The 20330-nt window shown below is 39.2% G+C and overlaps 2 protein-coding genes across 4 annotated transcripts in view; both read left to right on the top strand.

Annotated features, from left to right (window-relative positions):
- Positions 1-5757, top strand: part of NFX1 (nuclear transcription factor, X-box binding 1) — a 93157-nt gene extending 87400 nt beyond the window's left edge. The window contains exon 22 of the mRNA XM_033512000.1: positions 5693-5757. Coding sequence (XP_033367891.1) covers positions 5693-5737 — 45 coding nt within the window. The 3' untranslated portion in view covers positions 5738-5757. The remainder of the gene's footprint in view (positions 1-5692) is intronic.
- Positions 5758-7742: 1985 nt separating this feature from the next.
- LOC107200522 (solute carrier family 12 member 7-like) overlaps positions 7743-20330 on the top strand; it is a 62281-nt gene continuing 49693 nt past the window's right edge. Inside the window, exon 1 of one of the 3 annotated variants that reach the window (XM_015619155.3) lies at positions 7743-7940. In XM_015619155.3, coding sequence (XP_015474641.1) covers positions 7817-7940 — 124 coding nt within the window. In that variant the 5' untranslated portion in view covers positions 7743-7816. The remainder of the gene's footprint in view (positions 7941-20330) is intronic. The other 2 variants (XM_015619156.2, XR_004495885.1) reach the window with 2 other exon arrangements.

The raw sequence follows: 20330 nt of genomic DNA on the forward strand, positions 1-20330 counted from the left end.
CAAAAAGCAAAGAAGGTCTTAATTTGTCCCATGTCCTCTGAGGGTCCTCATTCAGCAGGCATATTAAAGAATATGTGAATTAACAGTCACCAGTCAGATAATTAAAAACAGAAGGTGCAGTGCCTAGTTTTAGCATAATAACATGCTATTTGGAATACTCCAGGAAGATTCTAAATATTTGTTACTTAAAGGGATTCAACTGTGCTGCCATGTCCCAAAATAACAACCCTTTCTACTGAAAACATAATACTGTCCAGCAAAGAACTCGTTCTTCCAAGGAGTGCATATCAGTGTGGCTGCTCAGCGATGTGGGCTCTCACAGGGCAGAGGGACTAGCATTCAGTTGAGTATAATTTCCCTTCGGAAGAAAAGCAATGTAATTGGATTATGCTGGGTTTTTTCCTGCCAAGTACTCTGTGTCAGCAGAATAATAGAACACAGTTAAAGCAAAGTCATATTCAAGTAAAAATAATATTAACTTCTATTGTATCATCTTTGTGTTTTTACCTGCCACTCATTTGACAAAGTATTGTTCTTTAAGGAACTCTTTACATTTTGTTAATATGATTCTCTGTTTTCCTCACTTATTTGGCGTTATGAAACTAGTTTCACAATTCATTTAAATCTTGGCAATGATTAACCGACAGTGCTTGTGTTGCAAGTCATCTCAATTGTGTCTGCTAGCAGATGCCATTGAGAGGAGGAGAGAGCATTCATTTTGTCAGAGAACAACTTCAAGAGATACAACTGTTTTAAATACTTTCATTATGTATTCCCCCCTTCAGTTTTTCCTCCCTCAGAGTCGTGGTTCAGCAAGGATGAAGGATAACAGGTGTATGTGAGTCATGCTGGTGTAAGCAAACGTTTTTTTTCCCTGCTTCAACCTGTAGAGAGGTTTTCCTTCCAGTCTTTTTTCGTCAGTAAAAGTGGTTTATTTTATAATTTCTGTAACTAATAAAATTTGCTCCAGCTGGCACAGACTGTGCAAGTCAGAAAAATCGACTATGTGTACTCGGTGCATTTCCACAGTTTTGGCATCTTTTCCACACAACAACCTCTCAGCTCAAGGAGTAAGTGAAATGGTATGTCAAATGGACAGAGAGGGAAAGGATGGAAAAGTAAATTCTGCAAGTGATTTTGAACAATGCAACAGGAATGAGCAGAAATAAGAGCTCACAGAGTTCTAAGACAGCAGTGCTGTTATAGGCACCATAACACAGGCTTAGCCTTTTTCATGCGGGAGATGACTTTCATTCTGTTTTATCACCAGGAAATTTAGAACCTGTTTTTATTAATATTCTATTAGTGTTTCCTATATCACATGGAAAACTACAGGAGCTAGGTTTCATGATGTCCCCATACCACACAATACTAACACAGTGAGGCAAAAGTAGAAAAGAGAGAGCAGTGGAGGGTAGAGACAAGAGTTATTTTACCAAGCTTTCTAGTTCCTTCTATTTTTCTTCTTTGTTAAAAAGCAACTTCTGTTGTACCTAGTTGGTGGTGGGCTAGTGGTGGCATTTTTACAAAATCAGAAAGAAGTAGTGTGAAGACCCTTTGGAGGTCATTTAGTGCAGCCCCTTACACTCAGGACGAACTTCAAGAGTAGAGCAAGTTATTCAGGGCCTCATTCAGAAGAACATCAAGGAACACTCAGGCCTGTCTGCTCCCTTTGGGAGAGAAGCCAAACCTCAGTAACAAAAGGTAGTACAGTACAAGATTCTCCAGCCACTGGTTCCACAGTGCCCAAGTGAGACAAGCAGGCCAGGCTCTGGATAACAAAGCTCATGGTGAAGCAGAGCTGTGATGGAACTTAAGGCAAGTACATCTATACCATAGATCACAGAGGGACAGAAAGCCCAGGCCCAAATTTAAAGGGAGTCCCTAGATCCAGGGACAGAGAATGAGAAGGTGGAAGTGTCTCAGGTGAGGCTGGTCAGTGCAACTTTGGTCTGTTAATACATTTAGGGGTTTTGAGAGCAAATTTTAGATATCATTAAGATGGAGAAAGATAGACACAATACCTTTCTTTGCTAGGTTTCTTCATAAATGAGGACACTAAATCACACAAGATCACTCTCCAAATATAAGGAAATCCAGCTGTGCGGGTTGGAGCAAATCAATCTGAAGTCACAAAAGAAATGTGCCTACTGTGACCCTTTCAATGATCCTGCTGGACAATTGAGCAACATTATATAGTATTCCTGGAGTTAAAATACATAATATGGTTTCTTTGCATCTATTTTTTCCTGTAACTTCTAGTCATTGACTGTTGCTATTGGTCCTTGGGACAATCTTTATCCCTTTCCTTTGGGGAGTTTGTCAGCTTGTCTGCCTGCTATCTTGCACTTTGGTAACTTCTGTTGACCACTGTAAGTTACTGTCTAGAAAGGCAGAATGCCTATTCCAGTGTCAGAGAGGCTTGTGTACACACCTTTTTGCTTTGTTGTTTATCCATCTCATCTTTACAACAAAATGGACAATATGCAGGTTTTCATGGAGTAAACTGAAGCCACAAATTTAAGATATGCACCTGTCACAGCACCTTTGGAGTCTACCCAACCTCATGGACTAAAAAGCAGCAAAAACTATCACCATGTAAATTTATGACAGGCACAACTCAGTCTGAGGATTTCTACAAAGCTCAGCCATGAGTTTTTTGCTTTGGCAAACCAATAAAACTCTTGAGTTTCACTCTTTTTACAGAAGCCACAGGAATTTACTGAAAGATAAAATTGTCATGCAAAGCCTGCCCATGAGCCAACAGCATTGCTCTGCTAGCAACTCAAGTACAATCCAGCATGTGCTTTTAATGAGCAGTGGCTTATTAAAGGATTGCAAAGCAAATCTCAGTCTCATTAGAAACCTGTGTGGTGATATCAGCACATGCTGTGGCATATCATGACTCAGTAAATGTGCTGGCATTGTAAATACATGTGATACCCCTAGTTTCCTCAGCCTCAGTAAAGATTCATATATCCACTGAATGAAGGAATAGTTGCTGAATCCAGTTGTGTTCCAAGCCTTGTATAAGGAAAACCGCTTGCCACTAGCTTTGCAAATATTGTTCAGTAATTGTACATACATGGGATTTGGTTTTGTGATGGTATCCTAACATGCTTCCATACTGTAGTGGATACAACATCCTAAATAACCCATCAAAGGATCCTCCAGAGTGTTCTCTTATTAATGTGTTTATTATTTATATGAGAAGTTTACCATGCTGCTTGATGTTATTACAGTAGCATTCCACCTTCATACCAGTTTGTGCTCTTCTATCAGCATGCTTTAATCCTGGAAGACTGAACCAATTTCCTTGGAAATTGAGAGATTATACAGTGTTTCTGGAGCTGCTGCTGGTTATTCCATACTCACAAAACAGTGTGAATATAGCACTATGGTCTTTTTCAACCTGCCTAAAAAGTAACAGTTCACTACTTGAATTGACTGGGTTGGCAATGACTAATTTCATCAGGTTTTCATAGAATTCTATTTCTATGTGCTCTGAATGCAAGACAGACATGCACTCTGGTACTTCGCTTCAGGTGTGTCTTAATCACAGTAGTTATGAAAAAGCACTGCAGCATCTCTGCACACCTTAGGCATGAACACTTGGGCAGCTGACACTCTCTAGCTCTCACAAAGTTAGTCCATTGCAATGTGTTAAGGTGAACTGTGTTCTAGAAGACAGAAATAACAGACTGTAAGGAATCAGGTAATAGGAGGTTATGATGTCCCTCTTCTCTCATTTAGGAAGCACAAGTAAAAAACTAAGTCTTAAAACAGTATCAGTTGGCATGGTGCAGTGGTCTGTGGAAAACACTTGTTAGATAGGAAATAAAAAGCACAATACAGCTGGCTAGCATTTTAGTCACAGTAAAAACACAAATTCCTGGAGTCAGGAAGATCTGGAAAAGGTCAACCTGAAAAGGTGTCAGACTCAATTTGGGTTTCACTGTATCCTTTTTGGAGTTATTGCTTCCCAAGATGAATTTTCACCTCTTGTAGCCCTTATCCTCTGATGATATTTATGGCTGCATTATAAAGCCTGTATCTTTTCAACTCAGATTGCAAACATATTCTGCCATTACTGCAATCATTGTGACCCACAGACTTCACTAGAAAATCTAAATGACTGATGAAAAACGAGTCTGAGAGAATCCTAATCTTCCTTGCTCTCTTTTATTTTCTTTCTGCTTCTGCTAACAGCTTGAGATCTTTCAGAAAGCAATTTTGAAATACATGGGAAGTATATACAGTTAATTCCATAGAAATTTCTAACCCACTTTCTGTTGGAATTAAATCAAATGCCTTGGCTATTTTTCATGTGGACTGTAGCACTTACTGTTCAGACACATTATCTTGTGCCCCAAAATACATGGATCATGATCATCTTTCCTCAAAACAAAATTATCATTAAGCCACTTAGCTCTACTTTCCTGAGCCACTCTTTTTCTTCTTTTTAAGTATTGATCACTCTATATTGACAAGGACAGTCATTCCCTCTCTTGGAATTTTCCCTATTTTTCAAGATTTCTAAAGATTTTGACATTTCTAAAAATGCAACATTCCTGAGTCTAAGAAGTCAACAGCTAGTTTATTTTCAGTATCACATGTCTAAACTGCATTAGTCCTGATGACTAGAAACTGTGTAATATTAGTGATTTTTTTTCACTCACATAGACTGTTAAGCATTCTTCCTTCCTTCTTTGGTATTTCTGACTTTACCTTTTTCTGTGACAATAAATAAATAAATAAATAAATATGCATATATATAGGTATGTATATGTATAGATATATTTATTTCTTTCTAGTGATTTGCTACTAATATCTTAATGACATCAAATATAGTACATGTTTTTAAGGTATTGGTGTCTTAGTGACATGATTAACTTCCTTAGACAGATGCCTTGTTTTAAATCACAACCTTACCGTTAGCATTAATTTTATCCTTTTACTATTCTTGGTATATAAGGTAGTTTACTATAGAGATCTTAATGTGTTCCAGTTTTTAGTTTATTTTTTGGGGGTATTGTAGAATATTCATCAAAATCCATCTTTGTTAAAAAAGGAATGACTTCTAAAGGTCCATCTGGATATTTCTGTTTGAATTGGTGCTGTCCTGCTGCATTCCTATCTTTCCAAACAGAGAAATGGTGAAGGTGTAGAGCTCTGTGTTTTTAGAGAATGTCACAAACAGAAACAAACAGAAAGGTTTTCCCATTTTATTTTTTTAACAAAACACTCATGTAATATTATGATTTCATCATTGTTCTTTTTAGACACAGATATAAAGTCTTAATCTTATTCTACTTTGCTCTTTTTTATTTCATATGCCAAGAACTGTGCCATCAGAGTAGTCTGTTGTTAGACATACTCTAACATACATCACAACAGTATTTATAGTATTTATCTCATGCTATTTCAAAGGAAGTGACAAATAAATGTAAGAAGTGAGTTACTATTCCCTCTCAAACGTTGTCATTATGCAGTAACTTTTAAAGATGTTCAAAACCCACAGCTCTTGCATTACTGGATGTCCCTGTAATGGGGGACAACCCACAAGCCCATAAGAATTTACCATATTTGCTCCACTGCTCCATGGCAGTTTAACAGAGGGAGAAAATATGTAGAATCAATCCTTTAGGTTGGAAGATACCTTTAAGACTGAACTGTGCCTATTTTTTATCAGATGGTTCTCCATGGTTATGACAAGAAACAGAAGAGAGTTTTCTGACTGAGAAGAGGAAGTTCTGCCTCCAATCATTAAAAAGTGGTTTGGACCCAAACTCTTTCTTTGACTCTTAGCTATATTAAACAAAAAAATAAATGTATCAGATTGGAGTAAAATGAAGAAGGCTTCAGTCCTAATTTCTCCACACTCAACCTTTTGTGCACGCAGTATGATACAGTTTTCATCTTTCTTGTACATGAGTTTCTTTCAATAGACTTCTCAAGGCACCAGATGGATGTTCCTTTAAATATGATCGGCTATTGAAAATTTTCTTCTTGATGCTGATACATGATCCCATACCTAATACACTGCATGCTGTTGTCATGGCTTAGGAATGGTATTCCCAATTTAATAGTTCCACTAAAAAGAAAACCACAAGCTGCTCCCCTCCCTCTTCTGTGGAAGATACAAAAGGCAGAGATTACATGTTTACTGGAAGCAGCAAGGAGATAAGAAAATTAAGAGTAACAGGAACAATACTAATAACAAAAATGTACAAAGAAAGAGTGATTGACATGCAAATATGTTCAGGAACCTGGGACAATGAAAACCAATTGTGAACAGACACTCCAGCTGTCAAGCACTCCTTCTCCTCAAAAGCAAGAATCCCTTAATTCTGCACCTGGTGATGACAGGTGAAGGGATAGAATAACAGCCTAGACAGGTACACATAGCTCCAGGCTCCACTTCCTCACAGTCACTGTGAAACAATTAGCTCTGTCCTGGACAAAAATCAGTCCTTGTTTTGAAGAAGAAATTACTATTTTGTGTATATGATGTTTCAAAATGACATTTACTATTCTAGCTTATCATCGTATCTGATTCCTTCATGGTATTAATTTTCATAGAAGTCTGTACCATAACAAAATGCCCAAAACATCCTTACCTCTGCAGATAACATTAGTATTGGAAATCTGCTATCATTAGCAATGAAATCATTACAGTTGCTTTCTTAACCTTGGAAAAAGGCTGAGGGAGGATGAAGAAACTTTTTCAGGCAGCCGCTATTCTCATTACAGTAGTGACACCATGGTTTGAATAGGAAGCTCATTACCAAACATCAAAATGTTACCATGTCTCTCTGTGTCCTTTTCTTGCTGCCCGACCATCTCCACATTTGCCACCTCACTGCCACTTTTGATGGCCAGAACCACTTTGCCTACCCCCTTCTCTGAAGGCCTATGTGCCGTGGGACAGATTGTAGTGTTACACAGACATCTTCCATCCCAATGAGGTATGGGACCCATAAAACCACCAGAGTCCTCTTCCAAAAGACACAGATACAGACTGACACGAATAGTCTTTCTGATTTATTCTAGCACTTTGCTGGGAAGGTAGAACAGACAACAAGAAAAATGCCCTTGGCTTGTAAACCTGTTTTCTTTGCGTTTGGAGTGGAGATGCTACAACCTCCCTTGAGATGGAAGTCAGAGGTAACCAAGAGCTGTATCTCATCACTAGTGCTACATCATTAATATTTAATTTGATACACTGCTCATCCACTGACTCTTTGAATCTGCTTCACTGCAGGTCAGAGTTTAAACGCTGACTCCAGCCTGAATCCCAGGACCTTCACCCATCCACTGCAAACCACAGCTGCTGTGTGGGAAAGCAGATTTCTGGGAGTCATCTTTATGTCCTGGTAGTCCAGAGACACAGAGTGGACTTTCTCCACTTGTCCAAAAGGTGATCATAAATCTCCTGCTTGGGCCTTCTGGGTGCTGTCACCCCTTCAATGACCCAGAGGATTAAAGTCCTGCAGCCTGGCTCTGGTTTCCATTGGAAGGCAGTTTCTGCCTGGTGGGCTCAGAGGAGCAGCAGCGCGGTGGTCCTAGCGCTGCAAGGATAACTGCACGGCAAGGTTTGAGGAAGAGGGGACATCCCAGGGCCGGTGCCCCGGGGCCCGTGCCCCAGGCGCGGCCTGGGCGCCGTCAGGCGGGCGCTGAGGGGGCGGTGGCGCGGTGCCGGCCGCCCCCCCGCTGCGTGAGGAAATGGCTCTCACGTGAGGGAGGCGGCAGCGCCCGGCTCTCCCTGCCCGCTGCCCTGGGAGGAGGCGCCAGCGGGTCTGGGGCTGGCTGCACCATGCCGACGAGCTTCACGGTGGTGCCGGTGGAGGCGCAGGGCGAGGAGCGGCAGCGGGATGGGCAGCGGCGAGAGGAGGAAGAGGAGGAGGAAGATGAAGGCGACGAGAGGGACCAGGGCACTGGTGAGAGAGTGGGGAAACGCGTGGGGTCAACGCGTGAGGAGAGCGTCGGCTCTTTGCGTGCGGAGGAGCGGGTCTGCCGCATGTGGCGGGCCGGCGGAGAGCCCCCGGACACCGTGGAGGGGCCGCATCGCCCGTCTGCAGCGAGCGATGCCGGGGCTACCTGTCCAGGTGGAGAAGTGCGCTTCGGGAAAGGGGTAAAGTCTGGCGCCTGGGGTGGCTGAGAGCTTGTTTCTCTTTGTTTCCATTAGTCAGCGCCGCTGGCCGAAAGGAGGAAGTACTCATGGGCGGCTCCAGCCGGGGAGCGGAGCAGCCCGCGGTCGGGCGCGGCGCCTGCCCGGGGCAGTGCGGGGCGGTCAGTCCGCTTCCCGCCTGCCACCGGGAGCGGGCGGGAGCAGCGCCGCCCACGGTGCCTTAACAGACGGGAAAAATCCCTGGAACCGATCCTTTAGGTTGGAAGAGTTCTGTAAGATCCGATCGTCAAGCCCTACCACTAGGCTCTCTTAAAAGCTAACTGCTGTTGGAGCTCACTAGAGAGAGGGCTAGGAGGAAAGATTCAGAGTGTGGGGAGGAGCACAGTTTTACCTGCCTTGCTCCAGGTGTTTGTCCAGCCATGTGCTTTTGCATCAGATACAGCATCTAGGGTTAAGTTAGGTGTTTGCTACGAGATGCCGTCGCGTTCGGAGCCTTGCTTCTTGCTAGGCCTGGCTCCTGAAGCCTCCTGGGGGAGTAGAATCAAGGCGGAGGTGGAGCTCGGGCATCGTGAGTGAGGGTCTGCTCGGGACTGCCCCTTCTGCAGGGACACTCGTATTTCTCAACCAGCGTTGTTGGGGAAATGAGTGATTTTTCACTCGGATGACAAGGCACTGCTGGGAAAGCAGTAATTCTTGTGGCTCTTAGCACTTCCTTTACCCGAAGCGTGTTGCAGCAGCAATACCAGGCATGGTGTGTGAATCACTGCTAGCGCTACGAGAGCTAGTTCACATCTTGCACGTTATTTTGGACGCTCTGTTATAATCGATACTTCTGTAAAGGCGCGGGTGGGGTGGGGGTGATCATCTTTGTTAGAAGATCACGGGTGAATAGATGGGGGTTTGTAAAAGGCATCTTGTTTTTTGTGATACAGATGATACAGATAAATAAGGCTAATTCCGTATGATGTTGGATGCGAATGTAAAGAGATTAAAACAGGCATTTGACAAACTTAATATATTTACATTATTTTAGGAAGCTATTATAGTAAAACACCAAGCTGACAAAGTTGGGTTATTTTTTCCCAAAGTTTTCTACTCTTAAAACCTTACTTACCCATAAAAGATACATACTACATATAGTTGCTTTTCTCTCGGTATTTTCAAAAAGTGCCTGAGTGTTCTAATAACAGCCTCGTCTTTTTCCAAACTAAATTCGATAGAAAAAACAAAACAATATAAGCTGTTTCAATGGTTTGTTTCTTGTATTAGATGGATGACTAGCAGTACAGCATTAATCTGGACAAATCTTCTTTTGGTAGGAGAGCTAGCCAGAGAGGCTTGGTGTATGGTGCTTGCTCAGATGGCACCTCAAAATAGTGAACATAAGTATGGGCATAGTTGGACAGGATTTGTTAGGCTATATGTATATAAAGCATCTGAAAGGCTTGGAACATTTTTAAATCCTGGAAAGGTGAGAGGAAGAGTGGAACTGCTACTTTCATAGAGGTTTATCACAATCCTAAAGGCCAGAGATAAAAAAAAAATAAAAAATAATTCTTGGTGTGATTAAGTAGTGTTTTTGGGAATAGTCGTTACAGTTGTGAGGTATATTTAAATATTGTTATGAATCCATATCAGTGAAGTGGATGAATTTATACATGACTCTTCCTGTGTGTCTGTAAAATTGGAAGTAGAGAGGAAAACACTGAAAAGGGAAGGCATTGATTTGTACATAAATTATAGGTGAAGAGCTCTGACTTCATGAGGAGACTAAATGCTACCCTCTGACAGAGAGTTTTGGGGAGTGAAAGGTGTACTACTTACTGTTGCTTTGGGTATTGTATGTAATTGTTAATTTAATGCTGTGTAATCAAATAATTGTTCTTGAGTTATTATTCTGAAAACTAAAGAATTCTGAAATGTTTGTACAGCTAAAAGCTGTTGTAGTTTAACCCATCTAAAAGCCTGCTGCTCAGAGAAGGACTCCTTGCCCTTCTCACTGCTCCAGCCTTGAGAAAAAGGCTAAGAAGTAAATTATTTCTTTCCTTGTTGTCCTCTGTGTCATTGGGTTTGCTTCCTTTTCCCGGCACTTGACCATCAGGCCAGACCTCACTGGCCTGGTTCAGCATGTTAAACTGTGAGTAAACTAAACTTCTGCAGAGGTAAAAATCATTCTTCCCATGTTGTTGAGGTGAGTGCTGCAAAAACGGAATGGCTAGGGTTGCGTCAAGGTGAGAGGTGGGTCAAGCTGAGAACAGAGATGAAAATAAAAAAGAGGAGAATGGGAGTTTCCCATTTGACTCATCCTTAACCTGTATAGCTCAGCATGTTATTTTGTTCCAGTTGTTTAGAAATCTAGCATGTTATCAGTTTTGATTGAATTATCTGTCTTAAAAAACAAGTAGTTTTTCCTTGACTGCACTAGTACCCTTTTTTTAAACAAACCCCAACCTACCAAACACACAAAAACCTGACAAACCTGTCCCATCAAACTTAATGCTATTTTTTTTGAGGGAATCAGCTGTATACTATTTAGTCATTAAATCAACAGTAAAGTAGTTTTGATTCTTACTAGCAATTTTGTGCATTTATCCCGTTTCACACATTCTTACCTGATAATCATCTCTGTGTGGTAAAGGAGTAACCTGGGATGTTCTTACTCTATGATCTGCATTCCTTCATCATAATCTGAAATTCCATAGCTTTGTATTTTCCGACTATATATATAATACTTTGATGTGTGTGAAGGAGGGGAAGACGTTTATGAATGGCTATGGGGCTGGGCTGTAGCACTAATCACAATAGTACTTCAGAAGAGGCAGAATGGAAACCAATACTTCCAATAAACTGTGAACAACACAGTTAAGGGTGCAGCCTGCTGACTCAAATATTCACAAAGTAGCTGGAAGCAGATATGCCTGTGTCTTTTAATGTGTTTATAATATGCTACAAAGAAAGGATAGTCAGGAGATAGTAATGGCTGAAGAAGAGAAGGAAATACGAGTCTGTAGGCAGTAAGAAATTTCGTAAGAAATTCTGGGCTTGATTTGCGTTGGGTATTTTGTTTTTCTTCACACATCTTTGTAGTGACTGTCTAGATAGACCTGTCAAAATTTTGTAAAGTTGATCAGCTTTCTGTTCCTTAGCAGCTCTATGTATCAGGTGTTTTAAGGCATAGCTGGTATTTTTAGCACCCCATAGTATTATTTTCCTTGCCACAGCAGTTTCTTATTTTAGAAACTAATGTGAGAAATAACTCCTGCAAAACCTTTTGAAATTGACCATCAAATATAACAAATAGCAATGACAAACCTGATCATTTATGAGCAAGTCATCATATAACTAATGAAGCATGGATGCTGTGAATTTCTGTAAAATGTTATTTATTGGAAAACCAGGGAATAGTCGACAGAGGTGTGTGTGTGTAGTGGAGGAAGATAGGTTAATCTCACTGAAAAGTCTAGAGTATTTTCAGTCAACAGCCTTTCCACACCTGTCCATGCTTGCGACATAGATGTTATGTCCAGAGAAAAGTAGATTTTGGATGTTATTCAGAGATTTGATCCCAGGAACTAGCCTGTTCCTGTCACTAACATCCCCTTAACAGAATTTAAGCATTTTGTACGAAGTTGTTTAAGGATGGTATAGAATATATAATACATTAATGCATAATCTAGAAAACAGTGACATATTTAATTTGAAAGAGAAAGGCAGCAGAATTTTTTCAATCTTAAAAAAACCTCTTTATAATTAAAAAATATTTGTTTTTAAAGAGTTGACAAAATTACTAGAATTATATTCTGAAATGTTTATCTGCTACATCTTAAGTAGAATAAATGCCAGCTATTTCTACATAAAATCAACATTTGAAAACAAACTTGCTTAAGATCTGTTAATATGTACTTGGTGCATAAAAGAGGGTTTTTTAATAGTAGATAGGTCTTTGGAATAGGTTAATACTACTTGTTGCTTATCTCTACTGATCTGTTTAATGGAGATATTTTAGAGTGAATTTATTTGATAGAAATAAAACTTTAAAAGTACTTATTATTAGATGAAGATGTGGGATGTTTCAGTGACTTGATCCTTCCCATTTCACTAAGCAGGGTGTTTATTTCTGACGAAAATCCTTCAGCTTAATTCTCTTCAGAGAGTTCTGTGACTGTCATGTAGTTTGTGCCATGTGCATGCTTCATGCTGCTTGAAGCCTTAACGACTTGTTTCAGGATTAATCCAATGCTAGTAAGAAACAGGATTTAAGGTCTTAGACTAAGCTGGGAGGAAGGAACTGTCAGTTTCCTGTTTCAGTTCTTGATACCTGAAGAATCAGCAGAGGAGACTGACTTAATTTTCCTTAATCATGAGTGAACAAGATTATGAAGAAAACGGGCCAAATCCAAGTGAGTCTCTTTAAAAGACAATAACATGTTTCTAATATCTATTTCTTACTGAAACAGGAGGTTCCTGTACTTCCAGCTGTATTTTAAAGAATTTATAAAGAGCTTTTGTAGTGTTTCATTAGAAGTAAGTTGTGCTTGATTATAATAGTAGCCTAAGTAAGGTAAATTTAATATTTAGCAATGTTGATAACATAGCTGATGGATGTAATATTAGAATCATCCATTATGTAAAGAGGTTTATTTACAAGGGGCTTAAATACACTTTGTTCTGCATCTCAAGATAATACATAAATTGTGCTAGTCATTAATAGAAATACTGCAAGAAATTTGTGATGTAGTAAATATATTTAGATATTTAATTACTAAAAAAACCCCAATAACTAAAAGAACAAGAAGCTTTGAGTTAGGTTGCACTGAATTCTTAAATCAATGTGGCACAAAAATTGATGTAAGATGTGTTTACTTTAAGTTGTGTTTATTAGAAGTTTATTGATGCCTTTTTAATAATTTGCATTATAGAAAAGTAGTGGCTTTTAAAAACCCTGACTGTATTTTAGAAATCTAAGGTGGCTTTTAAAAGCTTGACTATATTTTAGAGCTCTAAGGAGTGCTTCAGTATGTGGATTTAGATTAGAAGTGTTAAGACATTTAATTTAAAAGATTTTATGACTTCTCTTTAGCTGCCTGCCAGTCAAAAACTTGAGCATACAGGTATGCTAAAAAAGTAAATATGATAGAGAAGATAGAATTACAGGTTTTGCCACAGGCAGCTTTCTTGGATGTGACGCTCATATACATCAGTTTTATTGACTTTTAAACTTTATGTATTTTTACCTTAAAACGTTCTGTTACACTAAAATTGAATGTTTGCTGTCCCTTGTGCAAACAGGATCTCATTTTCATATTCTCAGTTTGCAGTGTTTTTTTCTTAATGTGACCAAAAACCATCTGAATGAAAATGTTACCATTGTTTTTATTTAAAACTCTTGTGTTTCACCTGTATGTGGCTAACTAGAACCTACCTCAGGGTACGTGGGCTGTGATTAAGAGTTGCCTTTTACAAACTATGGAGAGTTAGGACTTTTCTGTCCTAACAGTTCTGCTTTAGATAACAGCATGTAAAATTAGCAACTTCTGTGGGAATCAAAGCTTTCCTAGTTTTACACATGTGCTTGTTTGGAGAACAGTTGTGCATTATCATAGCTGAGCTATCTTATTTGTGGTCATGTGATTCAAAAGTTTGTATAATTCTCACTCCTTTGAACAACACCTGCATTCTTTTGTCTCATGAAAGCAGTCTACTTTTATTTTTCAGATAGATGTTAAACTCTTAGAGCATGTCAGGAGAAAAAGCTGCTTGCTATTTTGGGCAAAACGTGTTTGAGTACAAAAGTCAATAGGAGCATTACTTGGATATGAATAATGATGGCAGACATAGTGTGGGACAGTGAGGAAGCAGTGAATCTGGAAAGGATTTAGGGGTCAGACTGGAATAGAATATCATCAGCTTGGTTAATGCTATAGTAAAGAGGGCTAGCCTGATCCTTGGAGTAGAGAGGTGACGATTATACTTCTGTAAATAGCATTGACTGACACTGGTGTTAGAAGGCTCTATTTGATTTTTAAAGTTTGATTTTTTTTGGTTTTGTATTACTTAAAACATGCACACAATGTTTCCACAAAAATAATTTAAAAGTTAGAAAAATGTTTTAGGAGCTTAACTTTTTTGATTTTTCAAGAGATAGGTTGAGATGATTTGAGTAAGTATAGTTACCTTCATTGAGAGAAAATACTGTGAGTGGTTAAATTTGGAAGCAGTTACTAGGATGTTATAGCTGGAAGTTTGAAAAAGCCAAATTTAAATAGAAATATGGAACAACTTGAGATTTTTTTCAGCATTAAAAAAACCTTTATCTTTACATAAATTAATAGGGTTTTTTTTTCTTATTTCAATTCTGAAAACATCAAGAGATATACTGATTACTTTTCAATATGATTTTTTCAAGGTTATAGAGCTTAATGCTCCAATGAAATTCTGCAGCCTGCAGAAAGATGGAAAATCAGATTAGACAGTCAAATATTTTTGTCTTAAGCTCTTGAACAGGCATCATAGTGCAAATTTAGGATCACTTGAATGATTGATTCCTTGTCTACCTCTAACTTTTCTCTGACACTTTCTCTATAACAAGACAGGTATAACATGTTTTTTTCATACTCTACTACTTGTGATTCAGGGGTGGGGAAGGAAGCAGAGGGGGGAGTTTTGTGCAATTGTCATGAATTCACTCACAATCATGCACTGATTGTCTCTGGTGACAGCATAAGCATTTGTAATTAATTAATAGTTCAATTCCTGTGAGGAGCAGTATGATATGTGGATGCAGATGGGTGAGTAATAAGCATGAGAAGGGAATTGCAGAATTGTTAGGGTTTGAAGGGACTTCTGGAGGTTCATCAACCCCTGAATAAGAGGGCCACCTCTTTGGTGAAGGTGGCATCTGCATGTTTAAACTATACTGTTGGGGTCTGTTTTGGGCCGGTTTGGATGAGCTTAGGAATTTTTAACTGTTAACATACCTTAAAAATAATCTACCTGTTGATGTTTGTGAGGATCACTACTCTGAGACTTCTGAAGAATATGAATTTGGACACCATGCTGTCTTTTGTCTCTGTGACCAACACTGAATTGTGACACGCAAAAATTTTTGCCTAAGTTTTGTTTGGTGTGTGGAAGTGTTAGTAAGAAGTCATCTGATGACATTGTCAGAAAATTTAAGGCTGGCATAGCTGTGGGAGAGTTTGTGATAATTTGTGTGGGTTACACTGCACTGGCATTTGGGGGACTGGAGTGTGTGGGAGGCCACATTGTGATGATCTGCATCAATACACTGAATATTACCTTGAGACACATCTCCTACCTTCTCTTCTTGCTTGTTTATGTCTTGTTTACAAAAAAAATATCGGTGTAGCTAATTCCCATGTGTATGTAGCCACTCATCCACATACAGTGCTTAAGTATCTGTAGAAATCAAGAGTAGGGCTTTTTGCATGTCCCATCAACACAGCAAATACCACACTGGCTTTTAGGAAAGGTTAGTTATGGCTTTAGTTTGTCTACTGGTCCAGCAGTATATATGAACATTCTGTATCAGATTAAAAATTTTGATAATAATTTTTAAAGTAGGTATGGGGGTAGAAACATATTTTTTAAAACTTTGGCTTTGATGACTTATGTTGGGTGACATGGAGTATGACATCAACAGGCAAATTTTTTATGTGTGTCAGAAGACAGATGAAACATACCATAAACAAACCCAAAGAAGATTGGTTTTTTTTTTTGTTATTCTGCTTTGTCTTTCTGTGGTCCAAAATGAAATATTAGTCTAGATTTAATATTTTTGCCTGTAAACCCTCATAAGCTGAGTTACTTTCAGAAATCAAGCAACAGGAAGTATAGATTTTTGGAGCACTTTGGTTGCAGAAACTGGATTTCAGATGAAATGCAGCTTAATGACATGTCTGAAACTACGTTGGAAATTATAATTTTTATTTTATGTTTCACTCAGCTCATGCTTGAGAAGAGTTTGAACAGATACAATTTCAAAGAAAGCTAAGGAGAAGGTGATTTGCTTGTCAAGCATTGGAATGGGCTGCCCAAGGAAGTGGCTGAGTCACCGTCCCTGGTGGTGTTTAAAATATGTGTAGGTGTGGTGCTTAGGGACCTTGTTTAGTGAATTTGGCAGTGTTAGGTGAGTGATTGGGCTCAATGGCTCTTTTCCAACCTATGTGATTCTTTGATTTGACTATCTTAAGGCTTCCTCATAGAATTCAGTGGGATAAGGTTAAGATAAACCACAGATGGCTTGAGACTAACTAGTGAAACAAAGTACTTACTCCTGTCGTGTTCCATGTTACCTAATGGAAGTAACTGAAATAGCTTTTTCTATTGTCCACTTGATGCATAAGGGGCAGGATTTACAGCATTTTTGAAAAGTGTTAATCCTGTCTTTATTTAGTTCTGGTTTTCTAATGAATCATTTCTTTTCTATTGAATCTTGTTTTGAAGAAAGGATGAGCTAAAGATTGAGATTGTTTGTTTGGTTAATTTCACCATAGATGTTGTCTGTGTGTTGAGATTCTGAGTTCTTTCTACTGAATAATGTAATACAAATAAAATTAACTTACATGTTAATAGGGCAGACTGTATATCTATACATGTTAAATAAGCATACTTCAAAAGGTGATTTTTTAAATTTGAAATAAAGGTGATTTTGTTCACAGCAGTGATGGAAGTGTTCATAGGTGTTTTTATAAATACATTAACAACAAAAAGAAGACCAGGGAAAAATCTATCCTTTATTGGATGTGAAGGGTAACATTGTAACAGAAGATGAGGAAATCTGAGGTGCCTTCTTTGCCTTAGTCTTCAACAGAAAGACTAGTTACCCTCATGGCAACCAGCCCCTGGAGCTGGTAGAGAGAGATGGGGAGCAGAACTGACCCCCTATAATCTAGAAAAAGTAGTCAGGGATCCATTGAGCCACTTAGACATTCACAAGTGTATGGGGCTGGATGGGACCCACCAGAGTGTAGTAGGGGAGCTGGCAGAAGAGCTTGTCAAGCTGTCCTGTATCATTATTGTTAGTCATGATAAACTGGGGAGGTTCCAGAAAACTGGAGGTTTGCCACTTTGGTACATGTGTGAGGTTCAAGGAGGCAAAGCGCAGGTCATGCACAACAATCTCATGCAGCTCTACAGGCTGGGAGAAGAGTAACTTCTAAGTGGCTCATCAAAAAAGGACCTCAGAGTGCAGGTCAACAGCTGGTTGAATATGAGCCAGCAGTGTGCCCAGTTGGACAAGTAGGCCAATGGCATCCTGGCCTTTATTGTAAATAGTGTGGCCAGCAGGACCAGGGAAGTGATCGTTGCCTTGTACTTGGCACTGTCAAGGCTACACCTGGAGTTCTGTGTCCAGTTTTGGGACCCTCTCTTCAAGAAAGACATTGAGTTGCAAAGCGTGTCCAGAGAAGGGTAATGAAGATGGTGAAAGGTCTCAAGCACAAGTGTGGTGAGAAGTGGCTGAGGGAGCTGAGATAATTCAGCCTGAAGAAAAGGAAGCTCCGGGGGTACCTTACCACTCTCTGTAACTACCTGGAAGGATTTGTAGCAAGGGGGGGGTTGGCCTCCCCTCCCAGGCAACTGGCAGTACAGCTAAAGGAGATGGACTCAAGCTGCACCATCAGGTGCATCATGTCAGGTTGGACATGAGGAAGAATTTTTTTTTACTGAAAAGGCGGTTCAGCATTGGAATGGACTGCCCATGGAGGTGGTAGAGCCACCACCCCTGAGGGTGTTCAAGAAATTACTAGATGTTGCAGTTAGTGTATGTTAAGTTGGCATGGTAGTGTTCAAAGCTTGGACCTGATCCTAGGGCTCTTTTCCAAAACCTTAATGCTTTTATGATTCTATGGTTCTAATGATTTTAAGATAATTGTGGAAGTAGTCAGCAAAATTCAGATGACAAATTACTTGCCAGTTTGCTTTTGTGGTCACTTTTTCAGCATTGATTCTCTTTCAAGTGAAGCTAAAATAATATTTGACATGATCAGCATTACCTATCAAAATGCCATGCCAAGCATACACAAATACAGGAAGAGAGCTGTATTAGAGAAACCGGACTTTATTGCAGTCTGTCACTACCAGACTATTTTGAAGACTGTCATTAGAAAGCTTTAAAATAGGCAGAATATTGGTTGTAAGCACTGAAAAAGGTTTCCTGTTCTTCAGATCCCAAGGTCTGCATTTTTCTGTTTGAAGCCTGTTAGGTGCATTTAATAAGACATGTTTATTAGAGATACTGTGCTCTGAGCTTTTTCCTAATGGAGCAAAGCCAAGTAACTCTGTTTAGAAATACAAACATATAAAGGACAGCTTCATGATCCTCCTACCTACAGTTTAAAATGCTTACTGTGTAGTGCTGAGATAGTGATTTTTATGTCCAAAACTGGTTAGACAAAACTGTAATCTTTAACATCAGAATTGTGAATACTGATTCACGTTATTTTTTTTTTGCTACTCTTTTGGTGTTGAATGATACCCACTGAAGGAGTAACTCCAGTTATGTTATACTGTACATGAATGCAAAACAATAATTGAAATTTCCCAGCTTACTTTTCAAAGAGTAATCCTTTGTGAAGGGATTGGAAGTGCCCTGAGAGGTGTACTAATATTTAGTTAATAATTACAGGTACCAGATGTCAGTTGGTGAGAAAGTCAATAGAAGTGTGGTCTCAGCAAGACTGAAATCAAGCAGCCTTATTTTTATTTGAACTTGGAATGTACCTTTTAATGAATGGTTTATAAAAACTTCAGCAGAAACAATGGAACGATTTCAAGAATGGAGCTAAAAGAAAAACAATGTTCCAAAAATCTTGGAAAGAAAATGCAAGTTCTTAAGCAAGAAGTCCTAGTGCTCATATGCTTTAGCAAAATGATAAGAGGAATTAGGATGTGTTTGTTTCAGGACAGAGTTGCTTTTTGTTGTCTGTGAAAAAGCTAACTGAACCTTTCTTTAAGTATAGCAGAGCCCATTAAAGGATAAATGCCAGTTTCTCAGATAATCTTGTGCAAAACCAATGGGTTCCATATACTGTGAAATATCTCAAGGTGTTAGTTCATGAGGGAGATTCTTTTCTGTTCACATTGCTCCTTCTGCTGGCCTTGCATTGACCTTTGTTGGAAGGAGGGGCACCTAACCAGGCTGTAGGACTTGAAGTAGTGGAAGACCAAATATAAACTGTAGAGAAACTGAAAAATGAAAGTTGGAGGGTATGGATAGAAGGAGATATATTGGATGTGTGAAATCATCACCATTTCTTCTCTGGAGTGAGGAACTAATTTTAAAGCCCTGAATTTTAGGACAGGTGTTATCTTCTGTGTCTCTTAGGAGAGTATGTGGTTTCTATGTGATGATACCAACAAGTATAGTGATGCTGTGGAGAGTGATAGGAAATTAGTGGTGGGAAATCCACAGTCCCTCTTCTGTTGGAGGGACTGAGATCTATCTCTGTCTGGTTTACAACCAAGATAATATGTTGTGCTGAGACTAGTTTACATGGTTGCCAGAGCTTTCTTCTGGGATTTCATGTGGGGATTAGTGTCCTGTAGGGAGCAGAGGGAGGAGACAGGGGAAAAGCGTACAACTTGTTCTCCAGCTGTTCTGTAATTCTGTAGTGAAGAGACTGTATAGGTGCTGTTGCTGTAATCTGTGAATATAAGGGCAAAAGGGCAGTCAGGCAAAGTGGCACAGGCAAGGACTTGAGATTATTTGGAAATGCCAATGTTGTGACAGTATCAGCATGTAATAGTTTTTGTAGTTCGTGGGCTGAAAGGCAGTGAAGGTAATACTATGTATTTTGAGAGGTGTCCCAGAGCAGGTCAGTAGAGATACAGGTTAATACAGTTTATATTTCAATAAGGAATAGATGAAAAATAACTTGTCATGGAAGGGTTTCCACAGCCTTTACAAAATATTTCCTTTTGTATTGTATTTCATAGATTCCTGCCTCAACTTCTGGAGATTTTTTGAGGGAGTCAGTAAAGTAATAAAAAAAGTTGGCTGGGGAGTTATTTTATTCTGTACCCAACCAAAACTTGTATGTGAAGTGCAATTATCAAGTGTTTTTAGAGAAACTAGAAAGGGTAGGGGAGAAATCATTATGTGTGTGTTAAAGAATAATAAAGAGATGGACCACTATACAAAAATTAGACTGTTAAACTGAATTTCCTTAAATGTTTA

The sequence above is a fragment of the Parus major genome, chromosome 2 (genome assembly GCF_001522545.3).
Source record: "Parus major isolate Abel chromosome 2, Parus_major1.1, whole genome shotgun sequence".
In the NCBI taxonomy this organism is placed as follows: Eukaryota; Metazoa; Chordata; class Aves; order Passeriformes; family Paridae; genus Parus; species Parus major.